Source organism: Silurus meridionalis, chromosome 22, assembly GCF_014805685.1.
Source record: "Silurus meridionalis isolate SWU-2019-XX chromosome 22, ASM1480568v1, whole genome shotgun sequence".
NCBI classification, from domain to species: domain Eukaryota; kingdom Metazoa; phylum Chordata; class Actinopteri; order Siluriformes; family Siluridae; genus Silurus; species Silurus meridionalis.
This window is the reverse complement of record NC_060905.1, coordinates 4186340-4199181: the sequence shown is the minus strand read 5'-3', so window position 1 is coordinate 4199181 and position 12842 is coordinate 4186340. Positions and strand designations below refer to the sequence as shown.

Genomic DNA, 12842 nt, shown 5'->3' with positions numbered 1-12842 from the left:
GATCAAGAAAAGTGCACCAGTTTAAAAACAATTAAGAAAGATATACTCATATGAAAGATAAAACTCTGCAAAGGGAAAAATGCTTTATATCATCATCATCATCATCATCATCACTGCCTTGACTACAGGAGAAAAGGGTATCGTGTCCTTATGCTACTATTCAGCATGTTCTATCCTTCAAGAAAAGAAGAAAGTGTATCTGGTAAAAGTGCAGATGCTTCATGTGAGCAAACTGTACGCATAAAAAAAGAAATAAAACAGAAGCAATCATCAGCAGTCTATAAGCTACAGTGTGTTTTCTGGGAATCCAGTGTGTGTGTGTGTGTGTGTGTAAGTAAACTGGCAGTAGAACAGAACACAGCTGTAGATCAGAAAAACCTCCCAAACGGCTCTGGTTCCAGTCACATCTCCATAAATCTCATTTTAAATTATTTAAATACCACAAATATATACACACCATGTTCTCCGGATAGAAAAGGCAGAAAAAAAGAGAATGTAAAGAAGTTTAGATCGGTTTACTACTCTTAATCAGATGAAACAGAATTATACACGTGGAACGGGTTTCCGGACAGACCGAGACGTTTCGAGGAGTCACTGCTGAGCAGACGCGCTCGCCGGCTGATCCAGAGTCTTCAGGTCGTTCAGAAATCCGGTTGGGGTCAGAATGTGGGACGAACCTGAAACACAAACGGAAAGCAGTCAGAAACAATTTTAATGCATAAAGTTATTATTATTACTACATATAAGTGATAGAAATATATAATCAATCATATCTCATATTTTTACTTTGATGATTTTAAACACTTTATTTATCTACATTTTGAAGTCTAATACTGTTTGTTTTTTTTATGTCGATTATTTTTCCTTCCCGTTTTTTCAGCCATTTGCTTTATTTCATGTTCTGGACAATTGCCTGCATCAGCATCTTAAAATAAATCATAGAAATAACAATTTTAGAAAAAAAATGATATTTAAAATGTTATTGTTAATTTTGTGTGGGTTATAAAAATAATGTTAAAAATAATGTCAACACCTTTCCACTGAAAATAGAGCAAAAACTAAAATAGAGTAGTTGTGGCAGGAAACAAACATGTCATAACTGTTGTACATGGTAATGACAAACACACACACACACACACACACACAGTAAAATAAAGCTAAAACACCACCAGTTACAGACACAGACAAGCATACAGGCATACACACAACCAAAAACAGACACACAGATGCAGACAGACATAGAAAGACACATAAAAAAAAAAAACAAGCAGACACAGACAGACAAAAGAGACAAAAAGATAGGGACAGACACAGAAAGAGAGACAGAAACAGAAAGGCAGACCGACAGAGAAAGGCAGACAGACATAGAGAGGCAGACACAAAAAGAGAGACAGACACAGAAAGAGAGACAGACACAGAAAGAGAGACAGACACAGAAAGAGAGACAGACACAGAGACAGACACAGAAAGAGAGACAGACACAGAAAGGCAGACGACACACGGACACAGACATGAACACATTCATAAACACATACTTGATAAATGAAAAATATAATTGTATTTTAAACGGTCAGTAAATCCGCCCATCAGTTCACCCACCAATCAGGACCTCCCATTTCCCGTCAGTAGCGCGGGTGACTTCGTAAGCCGAGCGCATCTCCGAGTGTGTGACGCCCCCGATGATGAAGATGATGAGCCGAGGGCCGCTGCGGTACTCCGTCGTCGCCTTGTTCTTGTGCCAGTGTCCGAACCGTGCACTGCTGGTGTTCAGAGAAAACAATCTAAACCACACAGCGGAGCACTGGAACAATACAAGATATATTACAGCTTAAGACTGTTATGATGGGAGGAGTCTCCAGTGTCAGTGCTCTCTAATCTGTAATGATGAGAAAGAGCATTTATCGCTGCTATAAAGAGTGACAACAAGATCTCTTTATCTAACTGGTTTCATGCATGGGATGGAACCTCGAAATGGGTAAAATGTACAATTTAAAATTGTCATTTCTTTTTATTATTATTATCAATTTTTTTTTTATATTTGACCCAACACCCCCTGGAGACCATGAGGAGATATTATCAAACTGGTCAACACACACAATGGTATACAATAAATTTAAAAATAATAATAATCTACACACCCGGGGGGCAAATATTAATGATATGGCAACCAATAAAACTAGGGATAAAAAGATTCTCATCAGTGCATCAGCATAAAAGTTAATAATGTGATGCATGGATTTAAAAAAGTGTGCATTTTTTTAATTGCATCAATTTTAACACATTTTCATCTGTAAAAAACACTTTATTAATATATAATTAATAGCAGATGTTCTATACTTTTATTATTTAGAAAGTGAGCAGTATTTGATATGTAGATCGATTTCTCGTCGCTAAACTGTTTCTTGAGCGCGTTCTCTCAGCACCGCTGCTGCTACGTGAATATGACGTATCACAGCACTACTGAGACTGAGACGTGTCCTGAGAGTCCCATAGAATACAGATTAACATGGCAGAGGTAGAGCTGTAACTTCCTGCACACAGTAGAAGGGACAAACGTCTGGTTTTATTTCATCTTTTTTCTTTTTGCACTTCAAAGGCTCGTTTGTAAAAGTGCCATACGTTACAAGTCAGAAGACGAGGTGAACAATGAATATAAAGCTGTGTGTGAAACACGTGATACCTCACGACAGTCTGAGTGGTAGAGATGGGCGCTGGATCAGAGAGGAACGGCCACTGCTTTCTGTCCAACTTATCCTCAATAATGTTCTACAAAAAATAAAATAAAGACAAACCGATTTTAACTCAATGAAAGACGCTTCAATTTTAAGAGACGTCCTCTGCTCCGAGCGTTCCTCATACCTCCATGACGTCTTTGATGATGGGGGTCCAGCGGGAGAGCTGGTACGTGTCTCCGGTCCGCTCTTTTCTCTCAGGCAGAGATTTCCCAGCACTAGCACCCTGTAAAGCAGAACAACACGTTTACACGGTGCCACTCAAGCAGTACAGCTGATGGTGGACGTGTGACGGAACTCACGCCGGCGATGATGGGGCAGCCGAGGTGCTGCAGGTTTGTGATGATGTTGCTGTTCTGCTGCACGTTAGCGTGCTGGATGAGCTTCGTCAGGTTCTCTTCAGCAATGCCTGTGTAAGGAGTTACAAGAGAATATATATATTCCTTCAATACTTCATTTATTCACGACGTCCCTTCTTTTCTCAGATAAAAAAAAAAAATGTATAAACTCCACAGCAAAATCCGGCAATAAAAACCGTCCGTGTGGAAACATAGCGAAAGTTACGTTTGGTGTCCTGATGATTCACGTCATTTAAAACACCATAATTACTTTTAAACATCTAAATGTTTTCTATGGTTTTTTTTCCATGTGTTTCATAGACATGAACAAGTGCTTTGAAAAACATGTCTACCATCTTTAAAATGTCTATGGGAGGGAGAAAGGGTGGGTGAGTGCGAGTGCGAGTGTGTGTGTGTGTGTGTGTGTGTGTGTGTGTGTGTGTGTGTGTGTGTGTGTGTGTGAAGCCACAGGAAGCCGTACCCTTTTTCTTGTAAAAGATGTAGAGTAGAATTATGCGGATTTTGTCGTAGGGTTGAATCTCGGCATTCAGCAGGACGGGGACGATGTTCTTCATGGCATCTTTAAGGGGCTCACCATCAGCGTTCGAGCCCATGGCCAGATCCTACAGAGGAGAAAGATCTCACATCACAAACGCTACATCCTGTACATATTAGGACATGTTTAGTACAGGGGGGACATGAAGAAACAAAGGGCTTTTCACAAAAACCACAGAGCTGCAAGTTCCTGTTTATATCACACACACACACACACACACACACACACACACACACACACACACACACACTAATATTTACTTTTTTTCTGTTTCTAACACTACTTCCTCTAATGAGGCTGCATGCTGCACTGTTACACTTTAAAACACACATGTCACTGTTGCTAGCCAGTTGCTAACATTAAGCTAATTATTATTTGGAGTTACTACAGTTTGCTAGCATGTTAGCTAATAATTAAACTCTCTTAGACTGTAGCTACACACATCAGCTAATAATCGGCTTTTCATGGTGTGCAATAAAAAAATCCATAGCCAGGTTTCTAGTGAACAAGCCAAGTATTATTTAATGTAAACTATGACCCAAAGTTGCTAACAAGCTACATAGCATTAGCCTATTACATCTTGTACACCAATAACCAGGTCACTGCCTAATTACCTCAAAACAAAGCGAACAACTACAACACACAACATTAGAGAACTAATAGGAGAACTTTCACAAGAACTAATAGGAGAACTAACCGGGAACTAATAACTGTTAGGAGAACTGTTAGGAGAACTAATTGAAAAACCAAATTGGAGAACTATTAGGAGAACTAATAATAGCACTATTAGGAGAATTATGGGGAGAACTATGAGGAGAATTATGATCAGAACTATTAGGAGAACTAGGTGGAAAACTATAAGGAGAACGAGGTGGAGAACTATGAGGAGAACTATGAGGAGAACTAGGTGGAGAACTAGGTGGAGAACTAGGTGGAGAACTATGAGAATAACTAGGTGGAAAACTATTAGGAGAACTATGAGAAGAACTATTACGAGAACTAGGTGGAGAACTAGGTGGAGAACTAGGTGGAGAACCATGATCTTTGCCATAAATAAACCCATTGGCTCTGCTTTGATTGTGAAGTTGTGTTCAGAGTAAAAACTGATCTGGTCAGAAAAAGCAGGAACGTAGTTTGTTCTCCTTCACGCCGAGGCAGCGTTTTCCGTTGTCACAGACAGGAAGTGTTTTAAGAAGCGCAGCAATGAGCAGCAGCCAGGGTGAGCTGGAAGCAGGAAGTGTTGAGTAATCAGGTCTGAAGAAACCATGGCTCACCTGCTCTACCTCACACAGTTTATCCAGAGAGGCTTTGAATTTCTTCATGCAGGCGTCGGCCAGGTTCAGATGAGTGGAGTACTGCAGAACAAACACACTCATAAACACACGCTCGACACCGCAGAAGAAAACAGAGCACTGTGGTGCACAACACTGACCAGACTCAGCTCTTTCTGGTACTGGGGCATCTTCTTCAGCATCTGGGAAAGATCTTTAAGGTTGGCCTGTAAAACCAGAGTAGACGTCAGATGGATGATATACGAACCTGCTAGTGTTTGATTCAGTTCATTCAGGATCGATTCAATATTTAATGGACACCATTGAACGATACGATACAACGATACCATTTCATTCATGTGGTAATTCCTAATTGAAATATTGTTAGATGTTCTCACATTTTAACATGTAGCCAAAAAATAAACAAATAAAACCCTATACCTTGTCTGTGTTCATCCTCTTACTTTCACAAAAGGTCCGCAGCAGCTCAGTCACTTTCCTGAAAACAGACGAGTTTTTTCAGCACAAAGTGGTTTCAGTGGTGTGAACTGTAATGAAAGCATGTGGGTGGGTGTGTGTGTGTGTGTGTGTGAGAGAGTGAGAGATGGTGTGATGATCTTACTTGGTGACATCAGCAATATGCATGTGTCTGAGCTGCACCCACAGCTCATCATCCTCATCCAGGAGAACCTCCTTCGTCTTGTTGTCCCCGAGCCCGGTGGTTTCGTACCTGCAACCAAACGGAGCAAATAAAGTGCGCGCGTTATGAGAGCGTCTTCATGATGAGATCAGATCACGTGTAAAGGAACTCTGGAAGAACAACGCATCTTTAACCCTTTCGGGCGTGAAGGTCCTTTGACGTTACTGCACACAAACATTTCTGCACCACCTTCATCATATTCAGAAACACAATTAGATTTCAAATCAAAACAACGACCCCTGGTTAACAGGAATTCCCTCTCACCTGTAGATGTCCTGATCGATGTCCAGCATGTCGTGCACCATAGCCTGAAAGGTGAGCTCGTGCAGGATAGGAGAGATCGGGTCGTAGCCGCGATCCACGATCAGCAACTGCGAGCGCGCTTTATCCGTACCCTGTCATCAAAACACACGGTAAAACCAACAACCGCACGTCAGCCACATTCCCAGCAGGCTACATGCTAAAACTGAAACCACGACATTCGGAGGTGCTTTCATGTGTGTCTTATTAACTAACAAGCTAGAGAGCATTAGCCTATTAGCATCTTATACATCAGTAACCACATCACTACCGGTTTAAATTAAAATAAAGCGAACAACTACAAACACACAAACTAATAGAAAAAGAACTAACAAAAGAATTATCGCTGCAGCTCCCGATTGTTTTAGTTATCGAATTTTTCTTTCGATTATTCCACAGATTAATCGGATAAACAGCACTTTTTCTTTATTAAAAGAACAATACTAAATATGCGAGAGAAAGATAAGACGGGTCTCTCAAAACAAGATTTTTTACATTTTTCCTTTTTTTAAAAAGTAAAATTTCTACTGCCGAAATTGCAATCTGTGAAAAATAAACTAAGCATTTCATTCAATCAAAATACAAAAAAAATCATTTTCAATTAAAAAATACATTATAAAAATATATATAAAAACATTGCTGGATGATATGAGACTATTGGGAATAATTTAATGCACATTCATGGACAAAATATATATTAAAACAGAAGTCAGTGATTCTGATATTTGAGTGTTTACTCCAGCGGAAAAGGCATCGCTGGCCCTGATGGCCTTCCACTATAACGTGAGCAATAAGAGGAATTCCCTGGATATTCCACAATATAGAATAAAACTCTAAACAGATAAAAAGCACGACGCTTGGAAATTAGAGGAATAAATCAACTCATGTTGTGCTGCCTTTGGAAATAAAATCAGCTTTACTCAAACCGTCATTCATTAATTTCCTACAACATTTTCGAGTGTGTGATTCCTTTAATATCATGGTTGTACATTACCAAATAAAAAAAAATAAAAAACTGAGATTGGTATTAAATCATGTGATGCATGTGACGGAGGTTACTGACTGAAGGAAAGCAGGAGTTTTTTTATGGAGAAACGTATCAGAGATGATGAAATGGACTGAAACGCACACTGGGAAACACAGCAAAAGGAAGGCGAAAGCGAGCAGATACGCACCTTCAGCGTGGGGAAAATATCAGCTGAGAAGACGAACAGCAAGAAAAAGGAAAGAAAAAGAGAGAGTGAAAAAACACTATATAAGACAGCATTGGAAGAAGAAAACGAGAAGATAAAAAGGCAGGCTGAAGTTCAGTCCTTCGGTGAACTCGTTATGTTCATGCGACTGAAAGCCGTATCTGATCAATCAAACTGATCAAGTCTGAAACAGACAGTCTGATCGTCTCACCTCTCCCATGCTCGGGTTGTCCGCTTTATGTGCGTTTAAGCGATCCAGCACGATCTCAGCCAAGGCTAAATTCTCCTTCGGACCTCTGAAGAGAAGATACAGAAAGGAAGCTTATATATATATATATATATATATATATATATATATATATGTATGTATTATACATATGACTGTTCCAGCCAAATGAGCTTCTTCTTCACACTGTTTTAGAGCCAAACATTTGTATTAGACATCTAAAATTGTGCCTTCACATGAACTAGGAGACCAAAACCTGTCCCAGCATGATGATGCCCCTGTGCACAAAGCTCCAGCTCCCTGAAGATCCACTTACATGGATTGGAGTGGAATATATAAATATATAATTTATATATATAAATATAGTATAATATAGTATATTGAGTAGACAGTCTAAAGTCTAGAGATCCCTGAGGTTACAGTGGAGGATGGAGATGTGAGTGATTGATGTGAGGTTACACACAATAAAATGTGAGTGATTATGTGAGGTTACAGTGGAGAATGAAACTCAAGAACAATGAAGATGGATTTGGACTGTAATTAATATAAGCAGCCTGCATACAGTCAATATACAATGACTACATTCACCATGTTTTATTGTTCACTCAAATCTTCATAAGTGAACAGTTAGGAACCTAATATGTATATGAAAATGTTGGAACTGTAATGATGGACATTCGGGGCCACCCAGATGAAGATGAGTTCCCTTCTGAGTCTGGTTCCTCTAAAGGTTTGTTCCTCACATTATTTCGGGAAGGTTTTCCTCACCACAGTCACCACTGGCTCAGTCATTAGAGATAAACTTCGGGATAAACTTCGAGACTAATTTATAGAATTGAAATTTACATTTGTGATCTATTTCTTTCTTTTCAAAGCATTTTTTGGGACAACGTTCACTATTAAAAGCAGTCTAAAAAATAAAACCGAAATGATTGTTTGTTCGGTCCATCCATCCATCCATCCATCCATGTGTCCAGTTATGTGTCCGTCCACCTATCCATCTGTATGTCTACATGTTTGACTGTTTGTGTACCTAAACATCAATCTGTCGTCTATCTACTCTACATCCAAATCCAACAAAGTGTTTAAGCAGCGTTCCTGATGAAACCTGAGTAAAATGGGAATAGCGAAGGTACGTACTGGCGATAACAGATAGCCGGATATTCCTTCAGCGTGTCGCACAGCGTCGCGATCTGCTCGGCCACGGCCTCCATCATTTTAGCCCGCTCGTCTGGGTTCGTCCGGGTGGGGCTGTAGAAAGAGTGCAGCGAAGCAGGATCATCCAGAGAGAACACCTGCAAGAAGAACAAGAAACACACATATACATATAAAGGAATTTAACATACATATAAATCAGTCTGGACATTTGGTGTCTAAAGGAAGAGAGTGAAGAGTAAAAAAATATATATAACAGGCTTCAGCGGTTGGAATCAATTTCACCTCTGAACACCACCAACGCAAAAGAACAGAGCGCTACATCACAGACAGGAATCTCATACAGCGAGAATGAACACCATTACTAAAGCTAGAAATCTAATGAAGACAATTCACCAAGTCTCCTTTCACTGGAGCTACAGCTGAGAGTGTATGAAAAGAGTGTGTGGAGAGCGCGTGTGGCGTGGGTGTGTGTGGCGAGGGTGTGTGTGGCGAGGGTGTGTGTGTGGCGAGCACGTGTGGTAAGTGTGTGTGGCGAGAGAGTGTGTGGCGAGAGAGTGTGTGGCGAGAGAGTGTGTGGCGAGAGAGTGTGTGGCAAGAGAGTGCGTGGCAACAGAGTGCGTGGCAAGAGAGTGCGTGTGTGTGGCAAAAGAGAGAGTGCGTGTGGCGAGAGAGAGCGAGAGAGAGAGAGAGAGAAATAGAGAGTGTGTGGCTAGAGAGAGCGAGAGAGCGTGACAGAGAATGAAAGAAAGAGTGTGTGTCGAGAGAGAGTGTGTGTGTGGCTGGAGAAAGAGTGTGTGTGTGGCAAGAGTGCAGTCAGACAGTGGAGTTTCCATAATGCTAATTCTAATTTGTTAACAAAATTTGCAATGTAGTGAGTGTGTGTGTGTGTGTGCGTGTGTGTGTGTAAAATGCACCGACATAAAGGAAGATCAACCACACACCTGGGATTCGTACGGTAAGAACGCTACGTTGATTTCCTTCAGCGTTTTGATGCTTTTGGCGACTCTCGACCTTCCGATTTCAGCAAAAAGACCGTCTGGACAAGCTGAAGTGTCACAAACAGATGAGGGGTCACGTGATGTTTCGATAACATGCTGATTAAGAATAATAAAAGTCCATGGGGTGCGTTTTATTTATATTATACCGCAGCAACTTCCATTTCTCACTCTTCAGTGTTCTGTATTGTTTTAAAGACTATAATCACACTGATGAGGATGGGGTCCCCTTCTAAATATGTGTGTGTGTGTGTGTGTGTGTGTGTGTGTGTGTGTGTGTGTGTGTGGTCTTACTTACTGTCTGTAAAGAAGATATGCACAGTCTTGTATGTAAAAGCCGAGTCTTTAAAGTCATTGATCAGGGCATGAACCGACTGCAGGGAGAAAAATAAAACAATCACATGATGATGATGAAGAAAACATGCAACACTGTAATGAAGGTGTATGAAAGGGTGCATGCCTTTGGCACAGGAGAGATGAGGTAGATAGCCTCCAGACTAGAGATCGGTTCTCTGCGCTTGTTGATGTCCTCCACGACTGCAACAAAAAAACAAGCAGACACGGTTACAGGCTGCGCTCGAGCTCAATCCCGGACCTGCTCATCTTCAAGAAACATTAAGAGTTTTTAAAAACACAATGATACAGTAATAAATTAGGTTTCAAAACCTCATTCTGATTTACTGTAATACACAAATAATGATGTGCGTGTGTGTGCAGAGCAGAGGGACACTAGGACCCAGGACCCAGAATCCACCACGCTGGAGAAGTGAAGGATCATCACAAGAATGTTACTCACTGGTTACACCTTCGGCCATGATGTCGGACATCTTGCAGCACGAGGACAGAATCCTCATGCTCATGTGATCGACAATAAGCACCTGGAAGGAAAAAAATAGTGTTAGTGACTGTAGCACATGATCCAAAATAACGGTTAGTTTTTAACCAGGATGATTTTACCTTCCACTCGCCATCTTTCTTCACACTCTTCAGGACTCCATTGATAATTTCTTTAAAAGGGGAAAAAAAAAAAAAATAAATAAATAAATAAATACATTTATTTATTTAAAAAAAAAAAAAGTGTGAAACAGACAGACAGGAGCATTACTGTAGTTTCACTTCCTGGTTCAGCCTGTGACACTGATGAGTAATGACACGATACTTCTGGAATTTTTACAAAAACACGTCCACAGGTGTCCACAAACTTTTGTCCGCATTGTGTATAATGTGCTCTGAGTTACAGCAAAAAATTTATTATCTTGATTATTAAATACTCATATAGAGATCATTAAACATTTGGAAACACCTTGACTTGTGCATGTTCCTGATGTTTTTATGAAACAAAGAATTGAACAGTGAATGAATAGAAGAAAGTTCAGTGACATTTGTGTCTCTAACAGAAGAACTTGTGTGAGATGGAGAACAGGAGAGAAGATGTGATCAGACTGGAAGCTTAATGGTTTGTGGTTGTTTTGTAGCAGGGAAGGTTGGAGACTTATTCCAGGAAGTGAAAGGAACCAACATGGCAACCATTCCCTACTTCAACACCATGCAATACCGTCTGGACTGCAAACCGACTTCACCATACAACAAGACGATGAGCCGAAATGTACGTCCGAGTTCTGTAAGTGTTATCAAAGTGGTCTGGAGTGATATCTATCAGGAAACGTTCTGCCCAGTCACTGCACCTAAATCCTACTGATCTGCTCTGGGATGAACGAGAAAATCTCCAACTAGTGAAGAACAACAAAGTGTCCAGATGCTGAGAGTGTGTGAAGCTGTTCTTTATGCTTAGGGAGGATTCTTTTTCCCCATGAAAATAAAGTGGAACATCTGGACATTTATAAATTTGTTTGTTTGTTCAAAGGAAATATTTATTACATGAACGAGTTTATTGCATTGAAACAAAAGGAACATTCCGAACTAACAGACACACACACACACACACACACACACACACACACATCATGTATATGGAGTGGAAGAACTTCTGGGTAGGTTTAAGTAAACTGAGTCAGTAAAGATGCTTCTTCTACTTGGAAAAAAATTGCAGAAGAGACTCGTATTCAAACATGTGATCCACTTTATTTACCTGTGTGTGTGTGTGTGTGTGTGTGTGTGTGTGTGTGTGTGTACACACGTGTACACGTCAGTGCACTCCTAGTGCCGGTCTCAAGCCTGGATAAATGTGGAGGGTCTGTGTTATGAAAGACATCCAGCGTAAAACATGTACCAAATCAAATATGCGGATCACGAAAGAGAATTTCATACAGGATCGGTCGAGGCCCGGGTTACTAACGACCGCCAGTGGTATCGTTAACCAACAGGGTACCAGTGGAAATTGGGCTACTGTTGACCGAAGGAGAAGAAGGAGAGGAGGAAGACATCGACAGAGACGGTAGGGAAAGGAGAAGTGGAGGTTCAGCTTGGCACTTTAAATGTTGGCACTATGACGGGTAAAGGGAGAGAGGTAGCTGATATGATGAAGAGGAGAAAGGTAGATATGTTGTGTGTTCAGGAGACCAAGTGGAAAGGGAGCAAGACCAGGAAAATTGGAGGTATTTAAACTGTTCTATCATGGTGTGGATGGAAAGAGAAATGGTGTGAAGGAAGAGTTTAGTAAAAGTTTAGTGGAGGTAAATAGAGTTTCTGATAAGGTGATGAACGTGGAGCTGGAAGTTAAAAGGGTGACGATGAACGTCATCAGTGCTTATGCTCCACAAGTGAGTTGTGAGATGGAGGAGAAGGAATGAAAGATTGGTGATTGGGGCAGATTTTAATGGGCATGTAGGTGAAGGAAACAGAGGTGACGAGGAGGTGATGGGTAGGTATGGCCTTAAGGAGAGGAATGTGGAAGGGCAGATGGTGGTAGATTTTGCTAAAAGGATGGAAATAGCAGTGGTGAACACTTATTTTAGGTGCACACAGGTGGACTATGTTCTATGCAGAAGATGCAACCTGAAGGAGATTGGAGAGTGTAAGGTGTTGGCAGGGGACAGTGTAGCTAAACAGCATCGGATGGTGGTCTGTAGGATGGTTTTGGAGGTGAAGAAGAAGAGGAGGAGAGTGAAGAATGAAAGAAGAATAAGATGGTGGAAACTGAAGGAGGAAGAGTGTAGTGTGAGGTTCAGGGAAAAGGTCAGACAGGGGCTCAGTGGTGGTGAAGAGGTGTTGGATGATTGGGAAACTACTGCAGGAGTGATGAGGGAGGCAGCTAGAAAAGTACTTGGTGTGACATCTGGAAATAGAAAGGAAGACAAGGAGACATGGTGGTGGAATGAGGAAGTGCAGGAGAGCATAAGGAGAAAGAGGTTGGAGAAACAGAATTGGGATTTGACAGAGTGATGAGAAAAGTAGGCAGGAGTACAAGGAGATA

The 12842-nt window shown here is 40.9% G+C and overlaps 1 protein-coding gene across 2 annotated transcripts in view; it reads right to left on the bottom strand.

Annotated features, from left to right (window-relative positions):
- Nucleotides 1-69: 69 nt before the first annotated feature.
- stxbp2 (syntaxin binding protein 2) overlaps nucleotides 70-12842 on the bottom strand; it is a 14693-nt gene continuing 1920 nt past the window's right edge. The window contains exons 2-19 of one of the 2 annotated variants that reach the window (XM_046835280.1): nucleotides 10427-10476; nucleotides 10266-10347; nucleotides 9930-10006; nucleotides 9768-9843; nucleotides 9416-9519; nucleotides 8457-8611; nucleotides 7302-7386; nucleotides 5862-5992; nucleotides 5520-5627; nucleotides 5339-5396; nucleotides 5059-5124; nucleotides 4901-4981; nucleotides 3552-3693; nucleotides 3035-3141; nucleotides 2860-2958; nucleotides 2681-2766; nucleotides 1600-1757; nucleotides 70-677 (exon numbers count right to left, since the gene is read on the bottom strand). In XM_046835280.1, coding sequence (XP_046691236.1) covers nucleotides 592-677; nucleotides 1600-1757; nucleotides 2681-2766; nucleotides 2860-2958; nucleotides 3035-3141; nucleotides 3552-3693; nucleotides 4901-4981; nucleotides 5059-5124; nucleotides 5339-5396; nucleotides 5520-5627; nucleotides 5862-5992; nucleotides 7302-7386; nucleotides 8457-8611; nucleotides 9416-9519; nucleotides 9768-9843; nucleotides 9930-10006; nucleotides 10266-10347; nucleotides 10427-10476 — 1751 coding nt within the window. In that variant the 3' untranslated portion in view covers nucleotides 70-591. Of the gene's footprint in view, nucleotides 678-1599; nucleotides 1761-2680; nucleotides 2767-2859; nucleotides 2959-3034; nucleotides 3142-3551; nucleotides 3694-4900; nucleotides 4982-5058; nucleotides 5125-5338; nucleotides 5397-5519; nucleotides 5628-5861; nucleotides 5993-7301; nucleotides 7387-8456; nucleotides 8612-9415; nucleotides 9520-9767; nucleotides 9844-9929; nucleotides 10007-10265; nucleotides 10348-10426; nucleotides 10477-12842 lie in introns of both variants that reach the window. The other variant, XM_046835279.1, reaches the window with a different exon arrangement.